Consider the following 12,198-nt stretch of genomic DNA (forward strand, 5'->3'; position numbering starts at 1 on the left):
GGCAGATGTTGCATCTTTACTGGCTAGTACTTATTTCTCATGCTATTCGGATCTCAGACTCTGTCCCTCTCCCCTCTGGAAACGGTTTTGTTTTCAGGACACCTCAGACAATTGGCAGCTTAATTAGAAATGGAATAGAAAACCACTCAGAAGTGCTGTTCTGTGTTTTCCTCCTGGAGAATGTATATCAATTTCAGTGTCTGTGTTTTGGGGTGGAGAGCAGTGTCTCCAGCTGGGCACGGCTCACTCAAAGATCCCAGGATTCTAGTCACACAGCAGGTCCTGTCCTCTTTTGCAGCCTCTCTTCACTCATTTCATCCAAATGAAATATAGAGCATGCTCACAAGTGAAAATCATAAAGTCCAGATGACCAAAGAAACTGTTATTTCAATGTACTTGGTGATCAGCTTCCCAAGGCAGAGACAAGAGGGCTAGTACAGGGAATACTGGGCACATATCAAAGAGCAAGATTCACATTTCTCTAGGATTCCTAGCAGATGGTGGGTAGAAAACACCTATTTCATCCCTGTGGTCAACAGCGATGGGACAAGAGCCAGGACCCCTTCCTGCCTGCCCTAGAAAGAGATCTCTCTGGGGTTTATCCAAGAAGCAAAGGGACACCTCACAGCAATGATCCGTTCCAGAGATTCCCCTCACCCCCAAGACAGACCTCATGTGACTGCGGTTCCTCGACCATTGCTGTAAGTGTGGGGGTGTCCTGCTACTCCTAGTCTCCCCACTGTTAACATGGCCTTTCACGGAGCAGAGAATCTGTACACGTCTTTGGAATCACTGAGCCAATGAGCAGGGGTCTCAGATTGTCTGCTACTTTCTTTAATAATCCAGGAAAATTCAATTAACCGAGATAATTTAGTTATTGTGAATGACAGACAAGAAGGCCATAGGCATGAATTCACTAGGATTACTTTTATTATCAAACTCTTCTCGATACAATACTATTGCTACAGAAGTTCACATTTTCAAAATATTTCTAGTTTCGATTCCATTGCATTCTGTTCAGGACCACAAAACAAAATGGAAGACTTTCCAATCTCTCTTACAAAAACTCTTGTTTTTGAACTGTGTAACATCAGAGACACTCGGATCCGTACCATTCACAAAGCTAAGATATTGAAGTTTCTTTAGCCTGCTCTGAAACCAAACTTTGAAAAATTTCTAAAGAAAACAGAGATGAATCCCCATGTCATCATAGAGAACAGGAACCAAAAGATGCTACAAACTGGTTCCCCCAACTAGCCCGGATCCTCACATTTGAGAAAGCGGACTACCCCCTCTTTAACCACAGAGAGAAGGAACAACCTGGCTGCTGCTCTGTCTCAGGCCCCCTATTCCTCCTCCCTCGCATCTTATGCAGACAGGAATGGGAAGGTCCTCAAAGCCCTTTGGTTGACCCTGAGCATAAATGCCACGACTTGCCGCTTGCTGGTCTCCTCATAGGCCCGGGGACCCCACAGGAACTCATAGCAAACAGGGTGGCTGTCAGGCACCTGCTGGTACCGCAGGTATCCCTCCCGCACCCACACTTGGGTCAGAAGCTCCCTGAGCTCCCCAAAGACACACTGCTCACTCCCAACATACACCCCCATCCTGCTGAGTGCTCCCCAGACCGCCTCCTCAGGGGCCGGGTCTCCAAACCGCATGATCATGCTGAGGACCAGCACCAGGAAGCCAGCCTTGGGCAGGCCCACCCCATCGCTCAGCATCTCATCGCAAGTGAGGCCCAGGATGGGGACCAAGATGTAGATGTGCTCCACTGGGTCCACCTCTTTCACATCCACGCCAAAGACCAGCTGCAGGCACACTGAGACTTCCCTGAAGACCACCGGGAAGTGCTCCTGGTTATCCCTGAGGACCTTATTCAGCATTTCCGCCTGGGAGGTCAGCTCCTTGGCTCGATACTTGAGGAGCAGGAACTTCATCAGTTTACCTATCATCCTATCCAGAATTTCCTGGGGCAAGGCCTCCATAGGAGCGGAGGAGGATGCTGGGGGGTAGGAGGTCAAGTGGGATGCGGACTCCCCCACCTCAGCCCCCAAGAGCGGCACCTCGATAGGGCCCTGGGCCTCGCCTGGGTCCTGAAGGTCTTCCTCGGGTTTGCTGAGCTCACTCATCTCAACCACGAGCACAATGCCTGAGGTGAAACAAGACACGGAAGTGAGGCAGAGGTACAGATGGGGACCAAGGGCCTCTGGGAGAGAGGAGGTGTGAGCAACCTGGGCTAAGAAATGCATCCTGGATGGTACGACACAGTCCACTTACAGCTCTCCCCTTGAGGGGTTCTCTCAGACCTCACAGGAGCGCTCCTCCTGGGAGGCCAGTCCCCTGGATACCCGAAGGAGGAAGGAAGGTGGCTCCCCAGGGTGTGGTCAGTACAGCCCGAGTTTTCCAGGTCCAAAAAAGTGTGAGGAATTGGGACCTTCTGGGCCCCCCCACCCATGTTCTGGGATAGGGAGCCTCTGGTTCACTTCAGGTCACCCTCTCACCTTGACTCCTGATACTGCCTGTCTGAACTCAGGACACAGGCTTCAGACCTCTGCCATCGCCTCCTGGTTCCTGCAGCTCCTGTGAGAGAAGTGGAGGTGACATCTAAGGGCTATACTGTGGCACAGCCCTGGGCCTTCTGTGCTGCTAGGTGGGGACGGACACTCAGATTACACCCAGTTGTGTTGTGGGTACCTTGTAATGCTCACCTTTCCCCTGGCATGACCTGGACGGTCCCCTTTGGAGGAGTAGAAGGGAACTCAAAACAAGACACAAGCCTGAACAGAAAGCACTGAGGGGCCCCACATGCGGCCGCACCTGTCCAGGGCCTCGCGCGGGCCCTAGGCTGGGGAGATGCTCGGTCCTCAGCTCCTCCTCATGTCCTGCCTGGCCTCCAAGCACTCGCCACAGGGGCGGGGGTTTGCTCAGTCCAACCTTGGGGTTGGGGAGTCCAGCCTCTGCCAACCTGAAGCCTCCACCTCTGCCCGTAAAACCTCACCTCCCGAGTTCCCTAAGCCAGCGGTCAAGAAACTGCTCACCCTGCTCACCCCACTCTGGGCCCTCCAAGACCCTCTTGCAAGGGCCAAGATCCCTCCAGGTTGCCGTCGAACCGCCTCAATCCTTCCTCGCATGGAGCCTGGACTCCAGGCAGGACTCGCGTTTGTCGCGTCTGCCATTTTGAGACCCCGCCCCTTTCACAAGGCCTCCAGTCCCTCTGAGACCCGCATGTGAGGAAGTCAGACAGACCTACTGTGCTCTTCTCACCCCAAGGGCTCCCAGGGATGACTACAGGGATGGGGATCTGTGGGGTTCCATCAGTCCTCACTCAGGGTGCCCACAGTCCTCCTTAAGGAACCTCACCTTGCCTCCACGCAGGACTTGGATTCTCGCCTCTCTGCAACTGAAGCCCCGCCCCTTATAGCAGGACCCCAGTCTCTTGAAGACCCGGATGTCAGGAAGACAGCTCATGCCTGTGGCACTCATCCTGCCCCCACGGTTTCCCTGGACTGCCAACAGAGATTCGCTTCACTGAGGTCTCCTCTGATTAGGGGTTCAGGGTCCTCTAGTCCCTCTTCAGGAATCTGCCCCCCGAGGCCCCGCCCCATATGTGACGTCCCCAGTCAGAGACCCGGATGTCAGGAAGTGAGACCATGCACTTCGGGCTCATCGTATCCCAGTTCGGCCAAGGACCAACAGCAGCTCCAGGCTTTTCTGAGGTCTCCTCTGATTTGGGTCCAGGGTCCACTCAATCGTCCGTCAGGGTCCTCAAATGGAAACCCTGGAGGAGCTGGGGATCTTCCCTCTGCTCACCTGAGGCTACAGCCCCTTTCCCAGGTCCCCAGTTTCTCTGAGACCCAGATGTCAGGAAATGCAGCATATGCTCATCCACCCTCTGTGATCCCTGAGACCTGATGTGAGGGTCCCGCCTCTGGTCAACACAAGGGGCATCCCCAGAATGCCAAGGCTCTAGATGAGATTCCTTAGGAAGGATTAAGGAACCCCACAGATTCCTGACCCTACTGTCAGCCCTGGGCCACCCTGGTGGTGGGGTGAGCGCTTGGCAGCCTCTTCTGACTTCCGCATCTGTATCTCAGAAACATTAGGCAATTGTTAGAAGCGTCAGGGCGTCAGATGGGCAGTGAGAAAGATCTTCTTTCTTTTGAGAGTCAAGGTGAGGACACTGAGGAAGGACAGAGGGGACCCTGGTCCCAAGAGCAGAGTGGGCTCTGGGAGGACATTGGGTGGATGAACGTATGCTGGATTTCCTGACTGGGTCTCAGAGAGACTGGGGACCTGGCATGGGGGGCTGACTTCCTAATATCCAGATTTCAGACTGGTGTCCTAGTATAGAGAGATGACTTACTGACATCCACATATCAGAAAGACTGGGCTCCTGGTATGAGGTTTGGGGCGTTAGTAGGGGAGAGGAGAGAATCTGAAGTCGTACCTGGAGATAAAGTTGAGGTCTCTGAGGGAAGGCTGAAGGGACCCCAAGTGAAAACTCTAGGGATCCCAAGATAAGAGTGATGGAACCCCAGAGATCCCTGCCCCTGCCATCGGCCCTGGGAGCCCTCGGGGTGAGAAGAGCACACTAGGTCTGTCCTGAGTTCCTGACATCCAGCTCTGTGAGGCTGGGGACTTGGTGTGAGGAGCAGGGACTCTGGTGGGGAGAGGACAGAGACTAGGTCCTCCTGGAAATCAAGGTGAGGACCCAGAGGGAGGACTGAGGGTAGCCAGATCTCAGAACAGAGGGAAGCCTGGTAGTCCCTGGGCAGGATAACCTCGTGCCACATTGCCTGATGACCCTGGCAGAGAGACTGGGGACCTCTTGAAAGCAGGGGAACCTCCAAATGGCAGATGGGACACTTGCAGGTCTTGCGTGGAGTCTAGACCCCATGCAAGGAAGGACTAAGGCAGTTAGACCCCAACAGGGAGGGATCTTGGCCCTTGCAAGGGGGTCTTGGAGGGTGCAGAGTGGACTGAACAGTTTCTTGAACTCTGGCTTAGGGACCTCGGGAGGTGAGGTATTTCAGGAACAGCCGAAGGCTTCCGGTTGGCAGAGGCTGGACTCCTCAGACGCAATGGAGGACTGAGCAGACCCCCGCCCCTGTGGTCAGTGCTGGGAGGGAAGGCAGGACATGAGGAGGAGCTGAGGACCGAACACCTCCCTGGCCTAGGCCCCACAGGAGACCTTGGGCAGGTGCAGCCGCATGTGGGGCCCCTCATCGCTTTCTTTTCGGTCTCGGGTCTTGTTCTGTGTTTCCCTCCAGGCCCCCAGAGGGGAGGGACCAGGTTGTGCCAGGGCAAATGTAAGCACAAAAGGGGAGCTCTGAAGGGACCTCTCACCACACAACTGAGGGACCCTCACAGTTTGCACCCCTTGTATTGTCAGAGAATGCTAAGGGCTGTGCCACAGGATACCACTGAGGTGCCCCTCCTTTTCTCACAGGAGCTGTAGGAAGCAGTAGGCGAAGGCAGACATCTGAGACCCGTGTCCTGAAGTCAGTGAACAGAGGAGGTCCAGGCAATGCCAGGAGTCAAGGTGACGAGGGTGCCCTGAGTGGACACCAAGTGCTGCCCATCCCAGAACAGAGGGGACCCCACAAGGGCCTAATCCCCTTACCTTGTCAGTCCCAGAAATCTCGGGCTGTGCTGACCACACCCTGGGGAGCCACCTCACTTCCTTCTTCAGGTAGCCAGGGGACTGGCCACTCCAGAGGCATGTCCCTGTGTGGTCTGAGAGCACTTTTCAAGAGGAGACCTGCAAGTGGCCTGTGGCCAACCAGGGTGCGGCGGTTCTCAGGTGAGGCCATTCACAGCCCGTCTATCCACCATCCAGGCCCATGGTCCTCATCTGTCCCATTTGCCCCCATGCCTCACTCCTGCCTCACTCTGTAGTTTGAGCCCAGGCATCAGGCTCGTGGTCAAGATGACTGAGCTGAGCAAGCTCGAGGAAGACCTTCAGCACCCAGGTGAGGCCAGGGTCCTGTGGAAGTGCAGCTCTCTGTGGCTGAGCGGGGGATGCTGTATCCCCCTCAGCCTCCTCCCCCACAGTCTCCTGCTCCACCCTTGTGGAGGCCTTGCCCCATGAAGCTCTGAATGAGATAGTGGCTAACTTGATGAAGTTCTTGCTCCTGTAGTATCTGGCCAAACATCTGACATCCCAGGTGGAAATGCTGAAGAAGGTCCTCAGGAATAACCAGGAGCCTGTCCTAGTGGTCTTCAGTCAAGCTGCAGAGTGCCTACAGGTTGTCGTTGGCCTGGAGGTAAAGCAGTTGGACCCCAGGCAGCACATCTACATCATGGTCCCTACCCTGGGCCTCACCTGCAATGTGATGCTGAGCAGTGGGCAGACCCTGCCCAAGGCTGGCATCCTGGTGCTGGTCCTCAACCTGATCATGCAGAGTGAAGACCTGACCCCTGAGGAAGCAGTCTTGGGAGTACTCAGCAGGACGGGGGTGTGTGTTGGGAGTGAGCCCTGTCTCTTTGGGGAACTCAGGGAGCTGCTGACCCAAGTGTGGGTGCGGGAGGGATACCTGGAATACCAGCAGGTGCCTGACAGCCACCCTGCTCGCTATGAGTTCCTGTGGGTTGCCCTGGCCTATGTGGAGACCAGCAAGTGGCAAGTCATGGTGTCTGTGCTCAGGGTCTAACAGAGGGCTTTGAGGGCCTCCCCACTCCTGTCTGCAGAGGCTGCGAGGGAGGAGGAATAGGGGGCCTGAGCCAGAGCAGCAGCCAGGGTAATCCTTCCCTCTGTGATTGAAGAGGGAGTAGTCACCTTCTCAGAAGTGAGGGCCCGGGCCAGTTGGGGGAACCAGTGCACAGCATCTGTGGGCTCCTGTTCTCTACAGTGACATGGAGATTCATCTGTTTTCCTTAGAAAATCTTCAAGCTTTGATTGTTTTTGCAAAAGGCTAAATAAAGTTCAGTGTCTTAGCTTGGAGAATGAGGTTGATCAATATGTGTTTGTGCTTACACAGGTCAAGTACAAGAGTTTTGCTGTTTTGTAAGAGATTGGAAACTCTTCCATTTTGTTTTGTGACCCTGAATGGGACACAGTGGAAATGGAATTAGAACCGTTTCGGAAATGTGAGCTTGTGGTGGAGTGGTGGAGTCGCTCAGTCCTGTCCGACTCTTTGCGGCCCCATGGACTGAGGAGCCAACAAGTCTCCTCACTCCATGGGATTTTCCAGGCAAGAGTACTTGGGTGGGCTGTCATTTCTTTCTCCAGGGGATCATCATGACCCAGGGATGGAACACGGGTCTCCCAATGTAGACAGACGCTTTACCGTCTGAGCCACCAGGGAAGCACTAATATTGATGGGGCAAGAATTAGACGATAAAAGTAATTGCAAGGAATTCACCCATCTGTCCTTCTTGTGTGTCATTCTCAAAAACTAAATTATCTTTATTTGGGTTTGTCTGGGTTATTTAAGGAAGCAGCTGGCAATAAATCTGAGGCCCCTGTTCACTAGCTCATATACTCTGAAGACCTTTACAGAGTATCTTCTCCAGGAAAGGCGGTGTTAGGAGTGGGGACACTAGGAGAAGCAGGACACCCCCACACCTCGAGCAAAGTTCTAAGAGCCGCAGTCACACAAGGAAGGTTGAGAGACCTCCCCTAGTCGCACCAAACAAGGCAACACGAGGTAGGGCGGTGGAGCTCCAGGAGGAGCACTCGAGTTTCAGTGCCTGAGCCAAGGTGGTTTGGGCCTTTAGGACCCTGGGTTCCTTCTGTGGGAGGTGGTCGAGGTGAGGCAGGCTGCTAGCAGCCCTCAGACTTGCAGACAGTGTGTCTTCGGGGTGATGGCAAATTCTGAAATGGATCATGGCTGTAAGGTGGCCTTTTGCATCTCGGACAAAGCCCAGAGAGATCTCTTTCTGGGGCAGGAAGGAAGGGGTCCTGACTCTTGTCGCATTGCTGTTGATCACAGGGGCAAAGGAGGTGTTTTCTACCCCACATCTGCTAGGAATCCTGCAGAACTTTGGTCGCACTCCCTTGAAGGGGTGCCGAAGAAATGCATGGAACTACCCTTTCTTTCCTGGCCCCGGAGATCCAGAACCCACGGTCTTAATTAGCTTTCAATTATCTTGATTGTAATTGGCCATTGTAATCAAGGACTTGACCTTAGTTGAGGCTGCAAGAAAGGAAAGTACTGTTTTGCATGGAAGACCAGCTAGGGCAGAGGCAAAGAGTGGCTCTTGCTTCTATTTCCTGGAGCAGCTTGGGTCCTGTTGGAACACTCCTTCATACCCAAATTTAACAGGTTTTCTATGGAAATGGGGCTTGCCCAGGAGCTCAAATGATGAAGATTCCGCTTACACTGTGGGAGACATGGGATCGATTCATGGGTCAGGGAGATCACCTGAAGAAGGGCATGGCAACCCACTCCAGTATTCTTGCCTGGAGAATTCCATGGACAGAGGAGATTGGAAGGCTACAGTCCATGGAGTTGCAAACAGTCTGACACGACTGAGCGAGTAACATTATGGTCCACTATGGTCTAAGTGGCAAAGTTTCTTAGTTTTATTGGTGAAACATCCTATTTGGCTGATTAGGTATCCCACATCCTATTGAGGTGCACATTCTCGGACAAGCCCTGGACCACAAAGTAGCTGACCCCTTCCTACAGTGGAGAGTGGAGGACACTCTTGGGGCAACAGTGTGACAGATTCCTGTCCCGACATCACAGAGGCAATCACCGCCAGGCCCTGGCAGCTGCATCCCATCCCTCAGGCGAATAGTGCAGCCCAACACGTGGGCTCCTCAAACCGGCTGGCTTCACAGGAGAAGAACTGGGGCCACGGGGCTTTTCCAAGCATCCACTGACTATCTGGCAGCTGCCATATATGTGACCAGAATCACATCACCTGTTCCCCTTTTTCTCTGGTACTCAGCATGGATAGCTGCCCCATTAGCCCCCTGCACCCATCCACACCCCCACTGCAGTGACCTCACCACCTCCTTAGGCCCGGAAGTCGCTCCTGCCTTTTGATGCCAGGCACAGCCTTAATCTGGGTCTCTGCTGACTCCACACTTCTGAACCCACCCGAACACAGGGATGCTGGCAGATGTTGCATCTTTACTGGCTAGTACTTATTTCTCATGCTATTCGGATCTCAGACTCTGTCCCTCTCCCCTCTGGAAACTGTTTTGTTTTCAGGACACCTCAGAGAATTGGCAGCTTAATTAGAAATGGAATGGAAAACCACTCAGAAGTGCTGTTCTGTGTGTTCCTCCTGGAGAATGTATATCAATTTCAGTGCCTGTGTGTGTTTCGGGGTGGAGAGCAGTGTCTCCAGCTGGGCACGGCTCACTCAAAGATCCCAGGATTCTAGTCACACAGCAGGTCCTGTCCACTTTTGCAGCTTCTCTTCACTCATTTCATCCAAATGAAATCTAGAGCATGCTCACAAGTGAAAATCATAAAGTCCAGATGACCAAAGAAACTGTTATACCAATGTACTTGGTGATCAGCTTCCCAAGGCAGAGACAAGAGGGCTAGTACAGGGAATACTGAGCACATATCAAAGAGCAAGATTCACATTTCTCTAGGATTCCTAGCAGATGGTGGGTAGAAAACACCTATTTCATCCCTGTGGTCAACAGCGATGGGACAAAGGCCAGGACCTCTTCCTGCCTGCCCTAGAAAGAGATCTCTCTGGGGTTTATCCAAGAAGCAAAGGGACACCTCACAGCAATGATCTGTTCCAGAGATTCCCCTCACCCCCAAGACAGACCTCATGTGACTGCGGCTCCTCGACCATTGCTGTAAGTGTGGGGGTGTCCTGCTACTCCTAGTCTCGCCACTGTAAACATGGCCTTCCACAGAGCAGAGAATCTGTATACGTCTTTGGAATCACTGAGCCAATGAGCAGGGGTCTCAGCTTGTCTGCTACTTTCTTTAATAACCCAGGAAAATTCAATTAACCGAGATCATTTAGTTATTGTGAATGACAGACAAGAAGGCCATAGGCATGAATTCACTAGGATTACTTTTATTATCGAACTCTTCTCCATACAATACTATTGCTACAGAAGTTCACATTTTCAAAACATTTCTAGTTTCGATTCCATTGCATTCGGTTCAGGACCACAAAACAAAATGGAAGACTTTCCAGTCTCTCTTACAAAAACTCTTGTTTTTGAACTGTGTAACATCAGAGACACTCGGATCCGTATCATTCACAAAGCTAAGATATTGACGTTTCTTTAGCCTGCTCTGAAACCAAACTTTGAAAAATTTCTAAAGAAAACAGAGATGAATCCCCATGTCATCATAGAGAACAGGAACCAAAAGATGCTACAAACTGGTTCCCCCAACTAGCCCGGGCCCCCACATTTTAGAAAGCTGACTACCCCCTCTTTAACCACAGACAGAAGGATCAACCTGGCTGCTGCTCTGTCTCAGGCCCCCTATTCCTCCTCCCTCGCATCTTATGCAGACAGGAATGGGAAGGTCCTCAAAGCCCTTTGGTTGACCCTGAGCATAAATGCCATGACTTGCCGCTTGCTGGTCTCCTCATAGGCCCGGGGACCCCACAGGAACTCATAGCAAACAGGGTGGCTGTCAGGCACCTGCTGGTACCGCAGGTATCCCTCCCGCACCCACACTTGGGTCAGAAGCTCCCTGAGCTCCACAAAGACACACTGCTCACTCCCAACATACACCCCCATCCTGCTGAGTGCTCCCCAGACCGCCTCCTCAGGGGCCGGGTCTCCAAACCGCATGATCATGCTGAGGACCAGCACCAGGAAGCCGGCCTTGGGCAGGCCCACCCCATCGCTCAGCATCTCATCGCAAGTGAGGCCCAGGATGGGGACCAAGATGTAGATGTGCTCCACTGGGTCCACCTCTTTCACATCCACGCCAAAGACCAGCTGCAGGCACACTGAGACTTCCCTGAAGACCACCGGGAAGTGCTCCTGGTTATCCCTGAGGACCTCATTCAGCATTTCCGCCTGGGAGGTCAGCTCCTTGGCTCGATACTTGAGGAGCAGGAACTTCATCAGTTTACCGATCATCCTATCCAGAATTTCCTGGGGCAAGGCCTCCATAGGAGCGGAGGAGGATGCTGGGTGTAGGAGGCCAAGTGGGATGCGGCCTCCCCCACCTCAGCCCCCAAGAGCGGCACCTCGATAGGGCCCTGGGCCTTGCCTGGGTCCTGAAGGTCTTCCTCGGGTTTGCTGAGCTCACTCATCTCAACCACGAGCACAATGCCTGAGGTGAAACAAGACACGGAAGTGAGGCAGAGGTACAGATGGGGACCAAGGGCCTCTGGGAGAGAGGAGGTGTGAGCAACCTGGGCTAAGTAATGCATCCTGGATGGTACGACACAGGCCACTTACAGCTCTCCCTTTGAGGGGTTCTCTCAGACCTCACAGGAGCGCTCCTCCTGGGAGGCCAGTCCCCTGGCTACCCGAAGGAGGAAAGAAGGTGGCTCCCCAGGGTGTGGTCAGTACAGCCCGAGTTTTCCAGGTCCAAAAAAGTGTGAGGAATTGGGGCCTTCTGGGCCCCCAACCGGTATGTTCTGGGATAGGGAGCCTCTGGTTCACTTCAGGTCACCCTCTCACCTTGTCTCCTGATACTGCCTGTCTGAACTCAGGACACAGGCTTCAGACCTCTGCCATCGCCTCCTGGATCCTGCAGCTCCTGTGAGAGAAGTGGAGGTGACATCTAAGGGCTATACTGTGGCACAGCCCTGGGCCTTCTGTGCTGCTAGGTGGGGACGGACACTCGGATTACACCCAGTTGTGTTGTGCGTACCTTGTAATGCTCAGCTTTCCCCTGGCATGACCTGGACGGTCCCCTTTGGAGGAGTAGAAGGGAACTCAAAACAAGACACAAGCCTGAACAGAAAGCACTGAGGGGCCCACATGCGGCCGCACCTGTCCAGGGCCTCGCGAGGGCCCTAGGCTGGGGAGATGCTCGGTCCTCAGCTCCTCCTCATGTCCTGCCTGGCCTCCAAGCACTCGCCACAGGGGCGGGGGTTTGCTCAGTCCAACCTTGGGGTTGGGGAGTCCAGCCTCTGCCAACCTGAAGCCTCCACCTCTGCCCGTAAAACCTCACCTCCCGAGTTCCCTAAGCCAGCGGTCAAGAAACTGCTCACCCTGCTCACCCCACTCTGGGCCCTCCAAGACCCTCTTGCAAGGGCCAAGATCCCTCCAGGTTGCCGTCGAACCGCCTCAATCCT

General features: G+C 53.7%; 1 protein-coding gene across 1 annotated transcript; it reads right to left on the reverse strand.

Annotated features, from left to right (window-relative positions):
• Positions 1 to 1,367: 1,367 nt before the first annotated feature.
• On the reverse strand, positions 1,368 to 2,132 carry LOC133052345 (melanoma-associated antigen 8-like). The gene has a single exon (XM_061137165.1). The coding sequence runs from the start codon at positions 2,130 to 2,132 to the stop codon at positions 1,368 to 1,370; it is 765 nt and encodes a 254-aa protein (XP_060993148.1).
• Positions 2,133 to 12,198: the final 10,066 nt, after the last annotated feature.

This window comes from Dama dama, chromosome X, assembly GCF_033118175.1.
Source record: "Dama dama isolate Ldn47 chromosome X, ASM3311817v1, whole genome shotgun sequence".
In the NCBI taxonomy this organism is placed as follows: Eukaryota; Metazoa; Chordata; class Mammalia; order Artiodactyla; family Cervidae; genus Dama; species Dama dama.